Raw genomic sequence first — 20,779 nt, 5'->3', positions numbered from 1 at the left:
TTTAGTAGCAACTGTGTTTGCTACTAAAAAATATATATAAATGATAGTATATAAGTAGCATATATATTTTGCTGCTAAAGAAATTCAAATTTTTATCAACAAATATAATTGTCACTAAACAATTTTTAGTGACAAATGATACTATAAGTTCTTTGTCATCTTAAAAACTAGTGATAGTAGCAATTATGATCATCACCGTGAATTCTAACCTATAATAGCAAATATATTTGTTGCTATAAACTATAATTTTAGCAGTGAATGCTAATTTGCTGCTAAGATTTAGCAACAGCACCTGTCGTTGCAAATCATTCTTTTACTGCTAAATATTTTAGCAACAAAAAATATATTCTTTAGTAGCAATTATGGTTGCTACTAAATATATAAATTGTTGTAGTGCAGGGCCGTTATTTTGGATTTCAAGATCTTTTATTGGTTGAATATGTGGTTTTATTGTCCTTCGGTTTCCATCTTTGTGCCTTATATTTATCATCTTTATAGGTCTGTCAACAAAACTAGCACTCCCTTTTTCTGGATCATCGACAAGAATTAGCTATTTCATATCATGCAAGCCATAGGCTTCATTTACTCTAATTGGGCCAAACAATTCAAAACATCAGAATAAGAAAATGATATCTTTATTCACTGCAATCACAATCCATGAGTATGCCTCTCAATGAGAAGATAAGCAAGATTAAACCATCCAATACTCTCTCTCTCTCCCTCCTACTTAGTAAATTCTATGGCCCAAGAATTGGCAAAGACATAGGATGCATTGAATCCTTTGAAGCCAGCTTCCTTGGCCAAGTCCCTGAACTCTTTCTCACTCCTCTCTTTGCCTCCAAGGCTGTGAGCCAACATGATGAGATCTAAATGGAAGACACCTTGTGCTTCAGGAGTTGGTTCTGGGGTCACCGGAAGGATGCACTCCATGATGATCACCTTGCCGTTCTCCGGCAGAGCCTTATAACAATTCTTCAATATCTTCGCACAGTGCTCGTCGCTCCAATCATGAAGAATGCACTGCAAGATTAGCATTTTGATCATTATTGTCCGGATATAACAGTTTTATTTTTTAGAATAGTTGATGAATTAGTATGATATCAGAGTAGGTCCTACGTCTGAACCTTGTATAAGTTTACAAGTCAACAAATATATACTATATTTCTATAGCCTTCCATGTTTGAACTGCTGCTCCCTTGATTTCAACTCTACAGTTGAAGAGAGGCATCTAGAATGATGTGCATGATCTACCTAATATCAAAGTCCTACCGAATCTTATTGAACAGTAGATTGGGTAAACTGACCTTCATCAAGATGACATCTCCAGTTGGGACACTGGCAAACATATCTCCTCCTACATGCTGCACTCCTGCACCAAACCCACCAAAAAATACAGACCACACCAAATTAATCCATACATAATAAGAGTTTTGCAGTTTGGAATTTAAATTCTTGGATCAAAAGTCTCCAAATTTGAAATTCAATTCAATTGAACAACTATCCTAAGTGATTTGTCGAATAGCAAAAAGTGCTGATTAAGTCTGCGAAATGAATGAGATTAAGTTACCTGGGAAAGGAGGTGCTTCAGAGATGACATGGGGGAGGTCAAAGTTGATGCCTTTGATATGGGTGTGCTTGGAGGTGATCATGTGGAGAGTGGCGCCAATGCCGCCGCCAACATCGACGAGCACGTTGACATTGTCGAATCCCCGGTAGAACTCGAGGAGCTTCTTCGTGATGATGACCGAGGGATTCTTCATCCCCTCATTGAACACCTTATTGAAGCGGGGATCTGTGCCAATGTACTCGAACGCCATCATGCCGTATGCCTTGTTGAAAGGGATCCCGCTGTCCAACACTGCATCCTTCAAGTAGTACCTGTACACAACTAACTAACGACATGTTATCAACCTAAGAACAAGCATATTGAAAGAATTAGATTTAAGGAGATCTATGTCTCTTTTCTTCTACTTGCTTTCCTAGTGTTTGACATGATGATCTTTTGAAGTCCTACATTAAAAATTGGTATATATTCTACATCCTGAGGGGCATTTTTGTCAAAAGAGTTTAACTATTCTGATTATACATCTTTAGATATAATTATTTGCAGATATACCCCATAAAAATTGGAGTTCCCTTGCCACTAAAATCGGAAACATAGGTGGTTATTTGCAAAAAGATCGGGAATATAAATACTGAAAGCGAGGGCGCGAATTATAAATTTTGTAAATCCCGTGCAAATTAGCGTTCAGGAATTTACTAAATCCGGGTACTTGGCACTTAGATCACTAATGAAGATATGCATCAAAGTATTGGACAGTGATAAATTCCTACATCTAGCATCTGGATGGGATCCTATTAAAAAAAAAGTATGTAGATGAATGCGACCATACCAGCTCTCCATAAGCACCTTATCCTGGTTCATGAGCGCGAGCGGCGCCATGGAGACGCCGTCCTCGTTCTTCGTCAGCCAGCGGCAGACCGGCACCGGCTTGTACCTCCTCACAACGTTTCCGTCGCCAGAGGCCTCCACGTCGCAGCCGACCACCTTGTAGGAGGCGAGCAGCCTCAGCATCCGGTCGAGCATCACGGGCGCCTGGGGGTTCGCCGTCGGCAGCTGCGCCGCCACCTCCTCCGCCGTGACGGGCTTCCCGGCTGCAACGAGGATCTCGAGGAGGTCGAGCTCCAGGGCCGCTTTGAGGGTCATGGGGAGGATGGAGGTGCTGCCGAGCTGGAGGGCGAGCATGCACGCAGCCTCGTCCTCCGCGTCTGCGTTCGTGGACCCCATGGAAATACACGGAAGAGGAGAGAGACGAGCAATTTGGGAAAGTGAGAAAGTGGATAGTGTGCTGGGAACTGTGGAAGAGGGTCCTTTTATGGGAAGTGAGTTCACCCACCAACGGCAATTATCAGCTTAATTGCCATTTTAAGTTGGTTGGAAGTTTTTAGTGTCATTAAATCACCCATCAACTTTTTTGGCATCACAATAAATTCCACCAAAATTATCGAGTACTCCTAGAAGACCTAATTCACACTCACTATGAAAAAGATGAATTACTCCTACCACAATATTTTGTCATCACCTAATTCCGAGTTTTTGACCAAACTATACTTTTATTTTTTTAGTTTTTTTATAAAATTAGACTATGTCTCAAACTTATTATCAAATAGAGTTAATTCACTGTAGCCTTAACAAAAATACTAAACTAATCAATACTTCTTTTAAAACACTAATCATTTTAGCATTTTTATTATTTGTAAATTTTTTTTCTTAACTGCTGAATATATATATATATATATATATATATATATATATATATATATTTATAATGTTGATTAGTTTAGTGTTTTTATTAGGGCTATAGCAGATTAAATTCTGTTTGGTGAAAAGTTTGAGTAATAGTCTATTTCGGTAAAAATAAATTAGAAAAGGACTAGTTTGGTCAAAAGCTCCCTAATTCTGCCAAAAAGATCAAGTATTCTTGCAAGAACTATTTGGGTTTTTTATGCGTTTACCCTTACAAATAAAATCTTTTATATGATTTTATGTGTAACACATGCTACTATTTGTTCTTATATTGCAGTAATTATATATTTTTAGTGATAATTTACAAATGCTACTATTTGTTCCTAGATAAGAGCAAATATATTTGATATATATACTCTTTCAATTTATTTAATTATACATATTTTAATTAAAAGAGGAGTGTAAATTTATAAAAATTGCGTAATAATATTAATCCACCAAAACTAAAATTGATTGTGAGAATTGAAAAAAGAAATTGAGAGAGACGAGGGAGCACATGAGTTGCACGTGCAACCCTTTCCCCTTTCCCTCTCTAGCATGCGACAAGGCGGCCGCAGAAATCTCGCCGAACCCAAATCTAATTTAGATTTGAATTTTTACTCTATAAATTAAACCCTAATTTTCTCTCTCTCTCTCTTTCCTTAACCCCCTAACCTCCTTTCCTTTTTCTTTTTCTTCTCATCCTTTATTTTCTTCTTTCTCACCGTTAGAGTCATGCCATGGAATTAGCTTACCGGAGTGCCGCTAGAGTCATTGGAGACCACCACGTGACTCCTTGGTAATCCCTCTTCCACCCCTAAAGTTTAATTGAGTATAATAAGTTAAAATAGAAATTCATAATTCGTGAGATTTTGACTTCGTTGGCGAATCACGCTGGCAAGCAGCTTCGGGTTGCTGTCGCTCCACCACTAGAAGCCTCTTGTCATTGGTCTCATGCCGTGGGCGTTCACTTTTGGAGCCCTCGTGGCTTTGATCGCTGTCGGCCATGGAGTTGATCGTCTTCTATGGTTTCTCCTCCACCTCATGAGGACGGCGACGTCACGAGAGCGTTGAGGGGCTTGAGGTGTGGCCGTTGAACCGTGGCCAATGGTGATTGTTGATGAAAACTCCCTCTCTTCCTCTATCTTCTCTACCTTGTGTCGATCGTGGGGTAGGGATTTGGTTGGGCTTGGGTTTAACCCGAGCCAACTCTTTTCTTATGATTGCAGGTTCGGGTTTGGGTTCGGGTCTAGATTTCAGATCCAACGACCCGACTCGAACCACTTGAATGGAGGGTGGGCTGCGGGTTAGCTCGCAGCCCAGTCTATTGCTTTTTGCCCAGCCTGATTAATTTATTGGAGTGGGCTGCGTGCCAGCAGGAACTAGGGCTGTCAGGCTTGACGAGCAGCTCGGGCTCGGCTCGGGTGAAGCTCGAGTCCGGCTCGGCTCGATCAGAGCTGAGCCGAGCCCGAGCCATTATAATAGGCTCGAAATTAATATCGAGCCGAGCCTGAGCTGGAGCCGGCTCGCTCAGGCTCGGCTCGATAGGCTCGATAGCCTGAGTCCCTATGACTAAGGACACGTGGCATAAGGAAATATTGCCACGTGTCCTTCACTAACTCATTCTCACCCGTAACCTACCTCAACATTCATCATCCTCACCTACCCCACCCTCACCTACCCCACCCTCACCTACCCCACCCTCATTAATTACTTCACATTTCCCATCACATCACCTTCCCCATCATCAATTCCCCCACCCTCACCTTCACTCTCACCCTCATCCACCCGATCACCTTCATTCTTCCCTCCCCATCGGTCTCCATCGGCAACGACGGCAAACCACCACCACGGCGCCACACCTTCCTCCGTCGTCGGCCTCCTCCTCCTCCTCCGTCGTCGGCCTCCTCCTCCTCCTCCTCCTCCTCCGTCGTCGGCCTCCTCCTCCTCCGTCGTCGGCCTCCTCCATTCGTCTCCGACTCCTTCGGCAAGCCGCCGCCCACGTCGCAACCGCCCATGTCGCCACCGCCTTATCCTCTAATCGAGCTCGAGCTTTGCTCGGGCTCGGCTCAAGCTCGGTTAGGCTCAGCTCGAGCTCGGCTCGGGTTGAGCTGAGCCGAGCCTGAGCAACATTGTGAGGCTCGAAACTAATTTCGAGCCGAGCCTGAGCTAGAGCCGGCTCGCTCAGGCTCGGCTCGTTTACACCCCTAGCAGGAACCCAGCCTAATCCAATGGATTATTAAACCCATTTTAGTTTTTTTTTTTTTGAATTTTAGAAATTTTGATATTATTTGATTTAGAAATTTTATTTATATTTATTATTAAAGGTAGTGATTTTTAGCTTGTGAGCTAAAGGTTAGAGATTTTAGTTATCTTGCCTAGACTTAGGTGAGTGGGTCCACTCACATATTTACTATTAGACTTCATACTTTTGTCAAACCATGCAATTTGCTGTGTGCAAATTTATTTATTTTATTTTTATATGCAAATTTATTTATTATATTTTTATGTGCATTTAATTATTATACTCAATGCATCACCGTACATTTTGCAAATTATAAATTTTAATGAAAAGAAAAATAAAACTAACATTGGTATGACTTAGATAATAGTACTAGTATAGGTCGCTTGAGACTTTCCATGGTGACTCAAGTCTATTAAGAAAGTCCAGGGGAAAGTCTTATATTAGATCATTGTGGTGACTTTCTTAGGTGATTCTGATGGGGTTAGGGAACAGTCCTATAATGAATCAAAAATTTCTTGAGGTGACTCTAACCTCTCTCAATGGTTAGTGAAAAAGATAGGGTGCGTTGATCACATAATGACACATCCTAATGACCTTAAATGGATTAGCTATGAGGAAAAGTCCCGAGCATCATCTCGAGATAACTTCTAGTTGATGTGGATCCACAGGATATGGACCCATTGAGATAAATAATATTATAAACATTGAGAAGATGTTAATATTAAAACTGAGCAAGGTTACAAGTTATGACTCTCTACTATTATCATTATCATTATTTTAAGAGCATGCATATTGGAAATTATCATTTATATTGTTGAACTTGGGCTTTATTTAACACTATAAATTTTAGAATTATTTGGTTTTTGAGTGGATTCCACTCACTGAGCTATAGTTATTAGCTCATGGATTTCGTTTTCTCTCCTTTATTATTTCAAGTAATGGTCAGTGTGACGACTGAGCGAGATGCACCGGGATCCTACCTCCACTTATGACTTTCCTATTTACCTTCCAATTCTTTTGGTCTTATGTTTTAGATTTAATTGTTAATGAAATTTTGTTTGGAGACATAGTAATAATGACATTATTTTATTGCAGTTAGTTTAAATTAAATAAAGCATATCCTCTCTGTTTATTTATCCTTGCCATTGTACACTTTAGGAAGTATTAGTAAGACTTTATATATCTCGAGCGTATTGAGGTGCATGGCTGGTCATGATTCTGATTTTGGATCATGACATTGATTGTTCCTACTATTCTCTTAAATTTGATATATATACTCATTTAGTTTATCTAAATACACCATTTAAGTAAGAGAAGGAATATATTTCTACAAAATAATTGTGTGAGAATATCAACTCATCAAAAGTTTATCAGGTGAGTATATAAACCCGAATCCAAATCCGGATCCAATAATGAAAAACCCACCTCTAAAAATCACGTGTTCCTCACATGGGAATAATCCACGTGACTCTCACATGACCTTTTAGTGTAATAATCTCACAAAATATCTAAGATAGATCTAAATACCATATCAATCCAAACAAATAATCCAAGATTACAAATATCATAGGCCTCAACAAGCCTTCAGAAATACATATTCATATGCAAACTTAAAAAATAATAATCCTCGCAGGACTAAAGTCTAACTAAAAAGAAAAGAATAAACAACCCTAATAAAAAAATAAATTTGCTACTCCTCGATGTCCGCTTCCTCTATATTTAACTCTGAAATATTTTTATCAAAATGGCGGTAAGCACACAGACTAGCAAGTAAAATCTAATAGTAATCTATGAATAATGTATTATATGATAAATAGATTGCATATCCATAATTATCAACACATCCACGTAAATGTATAAAAAGAAATTTATAATAAACTTTCATTTACCCATAATACATATAAGTGCATAAAATTATCATAACTCAATGTGTCAGAATCCATATAAAAAACGTGTCAATGATGCCATAATCCACATAGCAAACATAATATTGAAGGGGATTAGTCATCTAGTAGTATTATCGTCCGTACATGCTTGGCAACGCTGTATATGACCAGTTGTCTGTGACTATCAAACTAAGGACCCTAGTCGTAGGCCCATCATTATTAACATTATCACCGCTCTAATAAAATATCGCACATAGCAGAATCATTACTTGTAGTTGAATCATCGCACAAAGCAAAATAATTGCATACAATGAGAAAGAACTCATAGCTCAATAGATGCCCTGATCCTGCATCCTCGAGTACCGCTAAAGCTTTAACCCTACATCTCAAACATCTTTCTAATATTATCCTAGGCTAGTCTCCAAATAATGTAGTGTAATCACTTGAATGCTCCACCGGCTCATGACCTTTGGTGTAAATCACTAATATAATAATAATATATAATGCACTCTATCCTTAACCCCGGGTTGAGTGGGTGAGAGAGGCACTATCCAGTTGGGACTAGACTAACAATGATACGTGCATGTGTTGCCATGTCTTTTATTACTTTATTATATCATGATCATCAAAATAACTTGTATAATAACTAAGCATGGAGTCCATTATACATAAGTGATAAATAATAAATAATGCATGTAAAGTAATCAATATTGACATAACGTAATTATCATCACAACAATAACATTATTTGTAGACTAACATATGATCTAACTCGCCTGAAATATCTTAGTAATTTGTCTCACTCTCCTAAATAGTCGGTTTCATCCAAAATCTCGAGATGCTCCTCACACAGTAATGGGTTTAATAATTTATAAAATAAAATAAAATATAAGAAGGATGAACTTATAAAACTAACTACCTAGTTGCATAAATTAAGCTTAATTTTCTAGGTCCAGATAAGTGACTCGGTCTTGTATTTATTCTTCCCTATTAATATACTATTTTGTATTAATTAAAATTGGTCATTGATGGTAAAATTAGAACTATCATTATTTACAAATGTCAAAGGCATTAATAATAAAAATTGGAATGATTAATAAATTCAACTACCTAATTTAGTTCTGTATTATCCTAAATTATGTTAATAAAATGATTGAGAAAAATCTAGAAAGATAGGCCAAACAATAGGTTGGCTACAGATGTGGGCCACAACCCACCCTATAGCCTACCCAGAGATTGGGTAGGCTGGGTTTAAGAGCCCAGTCCACCACTACAACCAAAAAGAAAATTGGGTGGACCGGGCTAAGCCCAATCCACCGCTAGCTATGGGCGTGGGCTGCAGCCCACCCCATAGCGCACATAGGTCAGGTGGACTGGGCTGACGAGTCCATTCCACCGTTGGCTATGGGCTGATACACCTTGTTAGAGTCTTTTCTTATTACATTAGTTGTTTATTTTTATTAAAATAAAATTTATGTAGTTCGCGTTCGAACATGGAAGTGGTCGCGTTTGAACCCCCTTGCGAACACTCGTATCAGGTTCGCAAAAACAGAGAACGCGAAATGTGCATTCGAATGCCTACATCGTGTTCGCATCGACAGAGAACGCTTTTTGTGCATTCAAACATGATCGGGTGCGTCCGAACACGATCGAACGCGTTCGAACACGATCGGCGGGATTCCACTAAGATTAGGGTTAATTATTATTATTAGGGCTTGTTGGCTAGCCTCTATAAAGGTGTGGATGGCAGCCAAAATTTTCTCACTACAGGAGAATATTTGGTGAATATTTTTCCTCAATTGCACAGATTGCTTCCTTCAATAAATCCAAATTTTGAAGGAATCGTTCCGTAGTCTATCAGTGGTTTCACAGCCAGGCGAACTTCAAACCTCCATTAATGGTGGAAACAAGAAAGATGACATCAATAAGGAGACCAATGGAGAGCACACCGATAAGGGAAGACTCAATCCATGATAACTCTAACCGTGAGGCCGATTCCTTTGGAGGAACCACGGCAGGACCGAGTCAACCAACGTCTATGGGTGTGAACATGGGCTTAACGGATGAACTTAGGGGCATGTTCCAAACATTTGTTGCATAGAGTTGACGCAATGTAGAATGATAACAATGCTTTAAAGGAATATATCATGAACTGATAGGCTTCGTCATCTCTTCGACGAAGATCGGTGCCTCAAGAAGGACCAGCGGTGGGACTACATCGAAGGAATGGCGAAGGACACAAAGGTCCAGATGGCAAGCTTTCACCTCCAAGGAACGGCATTGCATTGGTATTGATCAATTATTCGTGGTGGAGGATTTACTGGTTAGGTTGACTTTTGTAGTAGCATTGCACATAGATTTGGGACAGCGGCATATCAAGATTTTTCTACCATATTAAGCAAGATGGTTCAGAGGACGACCGTATTGGAGTACCAAGCAGAATTTGAAAGAGTTAGTAATCGTTATGAGCCATCTTGGCCCGAACCGACATTGATAAGCACATTCATTTCAAGGCTGTGAGAGGAGATACAAGCGGATGCTTGTGCTATTTGTCTTACCACTCTTGAGGAGGCCTTTGAGAAGGCCGTGAGAATGGAGCAAAAGCATAAGGCTCTCAAGATGACAGTGAAAATAAATTTGGGCAACCGAGATGGGCAGTTTGCGCCTAGAACGCCGGCTAGAAATTTTGCGGGTTCAAAGACAGCAGCTGCTAGTATTAGACCACGACCACCTTTGAGACCTTTTTTCAATGTTAGAAGAGGCACAAGACTCTCTGTTCGAACTCTCACATTTGCCCAGGTGGAGGAGCGAAGAGCGAAGGGCCTTTGCTTTCGATTTGATAAACGTTTCACCCCCTGTCATCGATGTTCCAAATCGATCGGGAGTGTGATGTTCATCGACGGTCTCGAGGAGGATGATGAGGTTGTTGGTGATGGAGACTATTTAGAGGAGGTCCATGAGGAGGTCGTGGAGGAGGCCACGGAGGAAGATATTTATACACTTAGTTAGGATCTTTTCTTATTGCATTAGTTATTTATTTTTATTAAAATAAAATTTCTGTAGGTCGCGTTCGAACACAGGTGGGGTCGCATTCAAACACCCTTGAGAATGCCTGCATTAGGTTCGCAAATACAGAGAACGCGTAATGCGCGTTTGAATGCGGTCGTACAGAGAATGCTTTTTGTGCGTTTGAACCCGATCGGTGAGAATCCTCTAGAATTAGGGTTACTTATTATTTTAGAACTTGTTGGCTAGCCTCTATATATATGTGGATGGCAACTAAATTCATTATGCTATTGAAATATTGATTTCTTGCCACTTTATCATCTTTCTACCCTAATCTTCCTCCTCCCTCTTCACCATCCTTTCACCTTTACCATTGGTAAGGTTTCTCCTAACTTCTAATCTCCCTCGTCTATCAAGCCACCCCTCTTCTTTGGGATCTCAACCACTTCGTTCTTTTCGTCTATATCTCTTAATCACATCCACAACCACCTTCATCTCCTTACTCATCAATAGCCCTAACATCCACTCCACCCGTCACCACCACTATCACCCACGTTATTCCATGTTTTCATTCCAGTTTTAGTTCTAATATGCAAAGGTCATAAATGCAAAAGTTGTAGATCAAGAAGTTACAAATCTAATCTGCTTGGTTTCGTAATTTTTGGATAAGAGGTTAGTGAGGAAATTGGGCTTGGACGCTGAATCAACTTCGGGGTTCGACGTTGCCATTGGAGACGGCACGAAGCTTCGGGCGACAGGCTTGTGTCGCCGGATCGATATACGGGTGCAATGACACGACATCATTGTGGACTTGTATCCATTGGCGCTGTGAGGAGTGGACATTGTCCTTGGCACTCAGTGCTTACCGAGTTTGGGACCCATCACATTTAATTTTCGGAGCATGTGGATGAAATTTAAACAAGAAAATAAAGATGTGCAACTTTCTGGTGTTCGTTCTCCACCGATTCATGCGATGCAGTCGATGGTGGGGCTACCTTGTGCGAGTGATTTGGCCTATCTTCTTCAATTAGTACCAGTAGGAGATGAGCCTCAAGTGAGTCCAGATACTATCATTGAGTTGTCTAATTTATTAGATAAATTTGCTAGACTATTTGAGGAACCAAAGGAGTTGCCACCAAAGTGAATGGCGGACCATCACATAGAGATTGTACTCAGGGTTACACCGGCGAACGTGAGGCCATATCGGTATCCACATGTGCAAAAGAAAGTTATCTCCAAGATGGTAGCCGAGATGTTAGAGCAAGGCCTTATACAATCAACCCATAACTTTTACTCATCGCCCGTGCTATTAGTGCGAAAGAAGGACGGGACATGATGTTTTTGTGTCGACTACCAAGCACTAAACGCTATCACCATCGAGGACCGGTATCCTATTCCGGTCATAGAGGAGCTGTTGGATGAGCTTGCAGAGGCAACCATATTCAGCAAGCTTGACCTGAGGGCCATGTATTATCAAATTCGAGTTCACTCGACGGATGTACACAAAACTGTATCTCGGAATCCGAACGAGCACTACGAGTTTCGGGTGATGCCCTTTGGTCTTACCAATGCTCCAGCTACTTTTCAAGGCCTCATGAATGATATTTTTTGAACTCTACTGCGAAGATATGTCTTGGTAGTCTTTGACGACATTTTGGTGTATAGCAGGACTGAATTGGAGCATTGACGGCATTTGGAGGATGTGCTGAATTTATTGAAGCAGCACCAGCTGAAGATTAAGAAGTCCAAATACCTACGGGGAGTACCACAAGTAGAGTATTTAGGCCACATCATCTTAGTGGAAGGTGTAGCGATGGATCCTCAAAAGATAGCATGCATGACCGCTTGGCCAATACCTACTACTACCATAGGATTGCGAGGATTCTTAGGGCTGACCGAATATTATCGCTGCTTCATTGCCGGGTATGGCAAGATCGCTGCTCCTCTCACTTCTTTGTTGAAGGACTCTTTTAGATGGACGGATGAAGCCACTATAGCCTTTGAAAAACTAAAAACAACAATGACAACGACGCTTGTTCTAGCGCTATCGGACTTCACCAAAGAGTTCATTGTGGAATGTGATGCGTCGGGAGTTGGCATAGGAGCTGTACTAATATAAGGGGGATTTCCCATAGCCTTTCTTAGCAAGGCTTTATCACAAAAATCCTAGCAATTATCTACCTACGAGAGAGAGATGTTGGCAATTCTGCATACGGTGACAAAGTAGAGGCCTTATTGATCGGTAGGCGATTTATTATTCGAACTGATCAAAGGAGCCTTCCATACTTTATCGGACAATGTATACACACTCCGGCATAGCAGAGATGAGTCACAAAATTGTTGGGGTATAATTATGAAATCCAATACAAGAAATAAATGAAAAATAGAGCGGTGAATGCACAATCGCGCCAACCTAATACCGCCGAGCTCATAGCATATTCTTCTCCTAACTTTTCCTTCCTTGACGAGTTGAGGTATACATGTACATCTGACCCAGATGTTTTGAGATTATTATAGGAGGTGTTGGATGATCCGGAGCGCCATCCAGAGTTGGAGAATCGAGGCGATTTGCTATTGGATCGCAGATGCATTCAGGTGGCCGCAAATGATAGATTGCGGTAGAAATTATTGGAGCGCTTCCATCAAACTCCAGAGGCTGGTCATGAGGGTGTCTTGAGGACTTATAGGAGGATATCTCAGAGTTGCACGTTGTAACACCCCAATTTTTTTTTTAAAAAAAAAAAAAAATTTCCTGACCGACGCACGTGCCGAGCACGTGTGTCGGCCTGCCACCCTGCCACCCTCCCTCTTTTCTTTTCTTCTTCTCTTCCCTTCCTTGCCGTGCATGCCACCCTCCCCCCATCTCCCTTATCTCTTCCTTCCCTCACCGCAGCTCCTTTCTTCTCTCTCTCTCTCCCTCGTGGTTGCCGACAGCCGCCGAAGCCACCGACTCGCCAACCCCCCTCCGGTAAACCTCCTTCCTTTCTTCCCTTTCTTCATCCCCTCCTCGGCCTCGTGCTATGCCGGACCCTTGCCGCCGCCGCCCCTGCGCTGCGCCGCCGTCCCTGCGCTGCGCCGCCAGCCTCGTGCCGCGCCGCCGCAGCCCCGCGTCCCCGCAGCCTCGTGGGCGCTTCCCTCCGCCTCACCCTCCTTCCATCGGTAGTGGAAGGAGATGAGGTGGAGGGGTGGGGGTTAAACCCCCACCCAATTTTTCCCCTTAGTGGGCTACAGACCACTGCAGCCCACTAATCCTTTGGGGTGGGCTGCAGACCGCAGCCCACCAGCCCAGTTTGGGTGGGCTGCGGGCCGCAGCCCACCAAGACTCGGGTGGGCTGCAGGCCGCAGCCCACCTAGCCTTAGATCCGGGTGGGCTGCAGCCCATTAGCCCATTGTGGAGTGGGCTGCAGTCTGCAGCCCACTATTCCAACCTTGGTGGGCTGTGGCTGGGCCCCCAGCCCACCAAGGCCTTATTGCTTGTGGGTTGGGTTTGGGCCTACCCCTCTTTTGCCTCTAGCCTAGCCCATTTGGGGCCAGTTGGACCCTATAACCCTGTTTACCATTTTCACCTAATTTGATTAGCCTGATCCTTAATTTTGGGATAATACAAGATTCCTAGGATGCCCTTGACTCGTACCAAACATAAATGTGCTAATAAGATAATTAATTTTATTAGTTCGCTAATGACTTTATTTGCGTGAATTAATAGGATTGACACCGCATGAGGAAGATTTTGGGATTCCGGACTAGCTGACGAGTTTTACCATACCGTGGAGACCCCCCAGGCGAGTAGAGTTATACAAATCTAGAATAACATGATACAGTAGGAAATGTCAGTATTAATGCATGCAGTTGGTACTCCCTGTTATATCTTTTGCATATGTAGTTATTTATAACCTGTTCATCATAGTATCATGAGAATGTTAATGTGTATGATAATGCTTTACATGTGTCCTATATGGTATACCGTTGCATAGATGTATGATTGCTGTGAATATGGACTGTAATGATCATGATGACTATAACATGCTTTATACATGCATAAACACTGCACCACTTCCACCTATCATTAGTAGTCGAATTCTGACTAGGCAGTACCCTTACTCACTCAGCCCAGGGTTAAGGGCAGAGTGTATCATATATGTCTATACTATTAGCGGCCTACACCTGAGGTCAGTAAGCCTGTGTGGCATTCAGGTAGTTATACTGCATAGTTAGGACTAGATTATGATGATAGAAGAACATGATTGTGAGGTGGGGATATAACTCTAGCGGTACCCGACGACGCAGGGTTAGGGCGTCTGTTGATGAGCCGAGGGCTCCCGATTCTCCCGCCGAGGGCGGTGATGATTTAGAGAGAGTGAGATATGGGCTTACGACCGGGGTCCTGAGTCTGATGGCCACAGACAACCGGTCACATGTAGTGTCGCCATACATGTGTAGGTGACATTACCGCTAGATGTGTATATATCCCCCCTCGATGTATGTGATGATGGATGATTGTTTCGTAAGAGTATTTACCCTGTGTGGTGAATAGCTCGGTGAGCGATGATAAGTATGATTATTGTTTTGGTAGACATGAAATGACTAAACTGCTATTTTATTGCTATGCATAACATGTAAACCTATGATTGAGATGTGTACGAATAAGAGATTGTCTCAAACTTTATATCTGTGTGAACTTATCATAATATGTTTAGGAACTATCATGTTCCAAGATAGTGATTGGTAATCTTTATCAACTGCATTGACTTAGTAAATTATGGTAAGTCATTTTAATAAGCATGTCGTTATCATTAGCAAATATAGGCATACATTGGATATACACCTGTGATGTCATTATTTTAGATTGTATGGATCCTACTCGCTGGGCTGTAAGCTCACCCCTCGTGGCGTATTATTTCAGAGCTACGGGACGCAGGTGCGGGTAGCGAGGAGTAGCCGCCTTCTTTCTTTTTAGTACGTATGTTAGTTGTATTAAGCCCCTGCGAGGGTATGATGATGACGTTGTATCTTTTTGGACTTTAACATAGTATTTTGGATGTATATTTGGAAGGCTTGTTGTGGCCTGTGGAACTTGTTTCCGGACTCCTTTAGTTGAGTTATTTATGGTGAAATTGTGTGGTTATGTGCCTTGTGAAATCCTTGTACTGACAGGTCATGTGATGTACCGCGTGGGAGGATTTACCCACGCGGTTTACACGTGTATTTGGAGGTTTGGGTGTTTCACACGTGGCCAGGATTGAGACGGGATGTGAGGAGTTTTGTCCGTGCTTGCGAAGTCTGTCAAAAGGCTAAGGCAACCATATTGAAACCGGCCGGATTACTATAGCCTTTACCTATACCAGATCGTGTTTAGGAAGACATTTCTATAGATTTCATATAAGGTCTTCTGCTGGTACGTGATTATTCAGTTATTTTTGTGGTCGTTCATAGGTTGAGCAATTATGCGTATTTTTCTACATTGTCACATGTTGCTCGGCTACATGGCATGCCACCCACGATTGTTTCGGATCCTGATCGTGTATTTATGAGTGACTTTTGGATGAAGTTTTTAAGATTACAAGGGACTCGATTGAACTTCAATTCGGCCTACCATCCACAGACAGACGGTGTTAGGCTTTGATACTAATTTGATAGGCTCTAATACCAATTGATAAGCTTTGATACCAACTGTTAAGCTCTAATACCAATTTGATAGGCTCTGATACCAATTGATAGGCTTTGATGCCAAATTGATAGGATTTGGAACCAAAAGATCGGCTACGGAATATTTCCTTAAAGTTTGAATTTATTGCAGGAAGCAGTCCGCGCAACCATGGGAAAATATTCATCAGATATTCTCCAGTAATCAGAAAATCACAAAACCAATTGGGTTGGATCTGTAATTTCCTAATATACGACTTTGTATTTACGCCCTTCGCATATTTGAAGTGTAGTAGGAACAAAAATATGGAATAATGTGGGTGATGGTGGTGGTGAAGGGTGGAGTGGATGTTAGGGTTATGGATAGGTATGGAGATAATGGTGGATTATGGAAGTGATTAAGGGAAGTAGGCGAAGGGAATGAAATGGTCGAGGTCCCAATGAAGAGGGGTGGCTCGACAATCAAGGGAGATTAGAAGCAATGAGAAACCTTGCCAATGGTAGAGGTGAAAGGATAGTGAAGAGGGAGTTAGGAGGAGTCTAGAGAGAAGACAGGAAGCAAGAAATAAAGAATCCAATAGCATAATGAAGTTGGTTGCCATCCACATATTTATAGGGGCAAGCCAATAAGTCCTAAAACAATATAAAATTCTAATTCTAGAGGATTCCCGTCGATTGCGTTCGAATGCGCCCGATCGCGTTTGAACGCACTCAAAGAAGCCCCTTCTCTGGATTTGAGAACGCGACACAGGCGTTCACAAGGCGTTTAGGCGTTCGAACGCGAGCGTTCACAAGGGCGTTTGAATGCAACTCCATCTGCGTTCGAACACGATCTATAGGAATTTTATTTTAATAAAAATAAACACCTAATGCAATAAGAAAAGATCCTAACTAAGTGTATTAGACGGCCAAACTGAGGTGGTCAATTGAGGCATTGAGTAGTACTTGAGGTGCTTTGTTGGAGAGATGCCGAAATGATTGTTGGAGTTTTTACCGTGGATGGAGTGGTCTTATAACACCGTCTACCACAGTAGTATTAGCATGATTCTATTTGAAGTGGTGTATGGACGCACAGCTGCGACATTACGCTCTTATGATCCAGTGGCATCTACAGATCGTATAGAGGTGGACTTAGCATTGATGGATAGAGACGCCGCGTTAAGGAGGTTGCGTGCGCATCTTAAACTTGCTCAAAATTGCATGAAGCAAGTTTATGATCGTAGCCATCGGGAGCAGGAGTTCGACATCGGCAGTTGGGTGTTTGTGAGGGTGCAACCATATCAATAGGTGACCTTGCGTCTGATGCGTAACCAAAAGTTAGCACATCGTTATTTTGGTATGTTTAGGGTGTTAGAGCATATCAGTCCGATTACAGATCGTTTGGAGCTGCCGGAGGGATTGAGAGTGTATGCTGTCTTCCATGTTTCATTACTGAGGGAGTAGATTGATAATCATGAGGTTGTTGGATCAGCTCTACCGGAGCCATTGGAGGAGACAGAGATCGTAGAGCTAGTTCGCGTACTTGCTAGGCGACGACGACGTTATGGTATCAGATTAGAGATGGAGATTCTAGTTGGGTGACTTGGCAAGCCATCTGATAAGGCTACATTGGGGTTGGAGATGGGCATCTTAGAGTGTTTCCCTGACTTTATGCCTTGAGGGCAAGGTGGGGGAAGCATGGTGGACTTACACACTTTGTTAGAGTCTTTTCTTCTTGCATTAGTTATTTATTTTTATTAAAATAAAATTCCTATAGGTCACGTTCGAACGCCCTTGCGAACACCTGCATCGGGTTTGCAAAAATAGAGAACACGAAATGCGCATGCGAATGCGGTCGGGCGTGTCCGAACGCCTGCATCGCATTCGCATCGACAGAGAACGCTTTTTGTGGGTTTGAACATGATCGGGCATGTTTGAACGTGATCGGCAGGATTCCACTAAGATTAGGGTTAATTATTATTATTAGGGCTTGTTGGCTAGCCTCTATCAAGGTGTGGATGGCACCCAAAATCATTATGCTATTGAAATTTTAGTTTCTTGCCTCTCTATCTTCTCTCTACCCTAATCTCCTTTCTCACTCTTCACCAACCTACCACATTTACCGTTGATAAGGTCTCTCCTAACTTCTAATCTCCCTCATCTATTGAGTCATCAATCTTCTTTGGGATCTCGACCACTTCTTCCCCTTCATCTTTATCCCTTAAATAACATCACCCATCCACCCTTATCTCCATTATCATCTATAACCCTAACTTCCACTCCACCCGTCACCACCACCATCATCCGCAATATATCATGTTTTCGTCCCAGTTTCAGTTTGAATTTGCGAAGGGCAAAAATACAACAAACGTATATCAGGAAGTTACGGATCGATTGCACTTAGTTGTGTAATTTTCTGACTATGAGAGACTATTTGGTGAATATTTTTCTTCGATTGCGCGGACTGCTTCTTATAATAAATCCAGATCTTGAAGGAATCGTTCCGTAGCCTATCATGGGCATGGGTTGTAGCCCATCCCGTAGCCCACATGAGCTAGTGGGGGTTTGATCCAACCCCCACCTAGCTTAGTCTTCCTTTAGAGAAGAAGACTAAGAGAGGGAGATTGAGATGGAGCTACCATCGACGATCACCGTCATCAGCAGCCAAGCTCCATCGGCTCCCCAAAGTCGACAAGGTTGACTTGGGTTGAAGCCGGGGTTGAACCGTCAGCCAAAGTGGCCAATAGTGAGGAGTAAGGAACTCCATGGTCGACGACCATGGAGGTTCCCACCTTGGCGCAAAAGGGCTCAAAGCCCTTAACCCTGAGTACCCACCTCTTCCACGCGAAGAGCTGAGTCGATCGAGGTTGACAAGCCAGGCAACCACCACCGGTGGTGGCCACCAACGACCGAGGAACCAACGGTGGTAGGTGACATGGCATCGCCTCCTACGCACCCATTGGGTACCCAAATTTGGTATCCACGGCAAAGGATTGATTGATGCGGGGAAATTTCCTGGACCGGTGGATGGTCGACTTGAAGTTGCCAGTTGGCGAATTTCTCTGGTGAAGGTAACAATAGAAAACTAGGATTTATCTGTGAATTACTTAGAAAACTAATTTAAAGAGAAGATGGAGGCTAACCTGAGGATTGGAGTTTGGGGTTTTGATTTGGTTCGCGGGCGCTCTGGTGATCCACGACCCTCATCGAGTCCTTTGACGGCACGAAATAGAAAAAAGGGAGAGAGAGAGAGAGAGAGAGAGAGGGGGGGGAGGAAAAAGGGAGAGGAGAGAGAGGCTAGCAAAATGGAATAGGCTTCTTCTAGAATAAGCCTCCTGATTCTGGTGTAGTAACTAAACAATATTTTACCTTATTCTAGTATATTATTTTAACATTCGCTCTCATCTTATTCTATACAACTTTTTAAAACTAATTTATTAATACCCATAAATTACTATTTTACCCTTTTGAGCTGACATCACTAATTTAACATCTAATTAGCTACAATTTGATTTCCCATCCTCTCTCCTCTTTCTCTTCTCTAGAAAGGCAACCATGGCCTCCATCACTGGGCCCAGCACCAAGCTCCCTCAACCTCCGCACACCTCTTCTTCGACGAAGCATCGTGACCACGCTTCGTACGCCTCTCCTCCAACGAAGCACTGCGACCACGCTTCACACGCCTCTCCTCCGACAAAGCAGTATGACCACGCTTCACACACCACTCCTTTGACGAAGCACTACAACCACACTTCGCACACACTCTCCTTGCAGGAGCACATCTCTCCCATCTCTTCGATTAACCAGCATTAAATAGATATGCACAGGAGAGTAAAAACGAAGTAGGCTACGAGGTTATAATCAAGAAGAGTGCAGGAATATAGCTCTGCATACCAGCGCAATGCAGATTTATAATCCTACATTACCGCGTAGTATGGAATTCTTACCCCGCATACCTAAGTTAGGGTTATAACCCTACGTACTAGCATACTATGGTGTTATGACCTCGCAACACGAGAACAAGTCTGCATTTTTCCGCAAGGAAAAATTTAACACAATACACTATTTACACAAATTATAATGTACAAATTACCTACGTGAATGTGGCATTTTGTCTTACGTTTCTCCATCGATGCACACACCTAATTCGGTTGAGAAGACTTCAAAGTAGTATCTTTCGACGTTTTTGTTGTAGATGCAAAGAGAGGTTATGCAAACAACAACTTAGAGCCACCGTCCTCCTCAACTGCTTTTCCCTATGGTGGGGCAATATCTTCGCCCTCGCCCGTGATCACTTCGATGCTCTTGCCAAGTAGCATCAATTAACACTCGAGTGCAGGGTTATAATCCCGCATAGTGCAAGGTAATACCCTGCATACTGAAGTGCGGGGTTATAACCCCGCATAGTGCAAGGTAATACCCTACACACTGAAGTGCGAGGTAATATCCTGCACATCGGAGTGTGGGGTTATAACCATGTATTATAACCCTGCACAATGCAAGGAAGTCCGCAGTAGAAAGGTCTCATACTATTTACTATTTAACATATAGTCAAGGGTATTTTCGTCATTGGGTTTAAAATCATTAATTCCCAATATAATTTTATTATTTTAATATCAACTTTATATCACATCAAATGTAATTATTATATCTTATACTAGTATTGAACTAAACATTATAATAGCTTATTCTAATATTAACCCTCTTTTTCTGATTTTAAAAATTAGAATATTT

The 20,779-nt window shown here is 42.1% G+C and overlaps 1 protein-coding gene across 1 annotated transcript; it reads right to left on the bottom strand.

Annotated features, from left to right (window-relative positions):
• Positions 1-619: 619 nt before the first annotated feature.
• On the bottom strand, positions 620-2,866 carry LOC140776605 (caffeic acid 3-O-methyltransferase-like). The gene is made up of 4 exons (XM_073120356.1): positions 2,394-2,866; positions 1,568-1,878; positions 1,305-1,369; positions 620-1,020 (listed from the first exon to the last, which is right to left on the bottom strand). The coding sequence occupies exons 1-4, from the start codon at positions 2,786-2,788 to the stop codon at positions 724-726; spliced, it is 1,068 nt and encodes a 355-aa protein (XP_072976457.1). The 5' UTR covers positions 2,789-2,866; the 3' UTR covers positions 620-723.
• Between the last annotated feature and the right edge of the window lie 17,913 nt (positions 2,867-20,779).

Source organism: Typha angustifolia, chromosome 2 (genome assembly GCF_048772165.1).
Source record: "Typha angustifolia cultivar Huaian chromosome 2, ASM4877216v1, whole genome shotgun sequence".
Lineage (NCBI taxonomy): Eukaryota > Viridiplantae > Streptophyta > Magnoliopsida > Poales > Typhaceae > Typha > Typha angustifolia.
The sequence above is the reverse complement of the archived record's forward strand: the minus strand, read 5'-3'. Positions and strand labels throughout refer to the sequence as shown.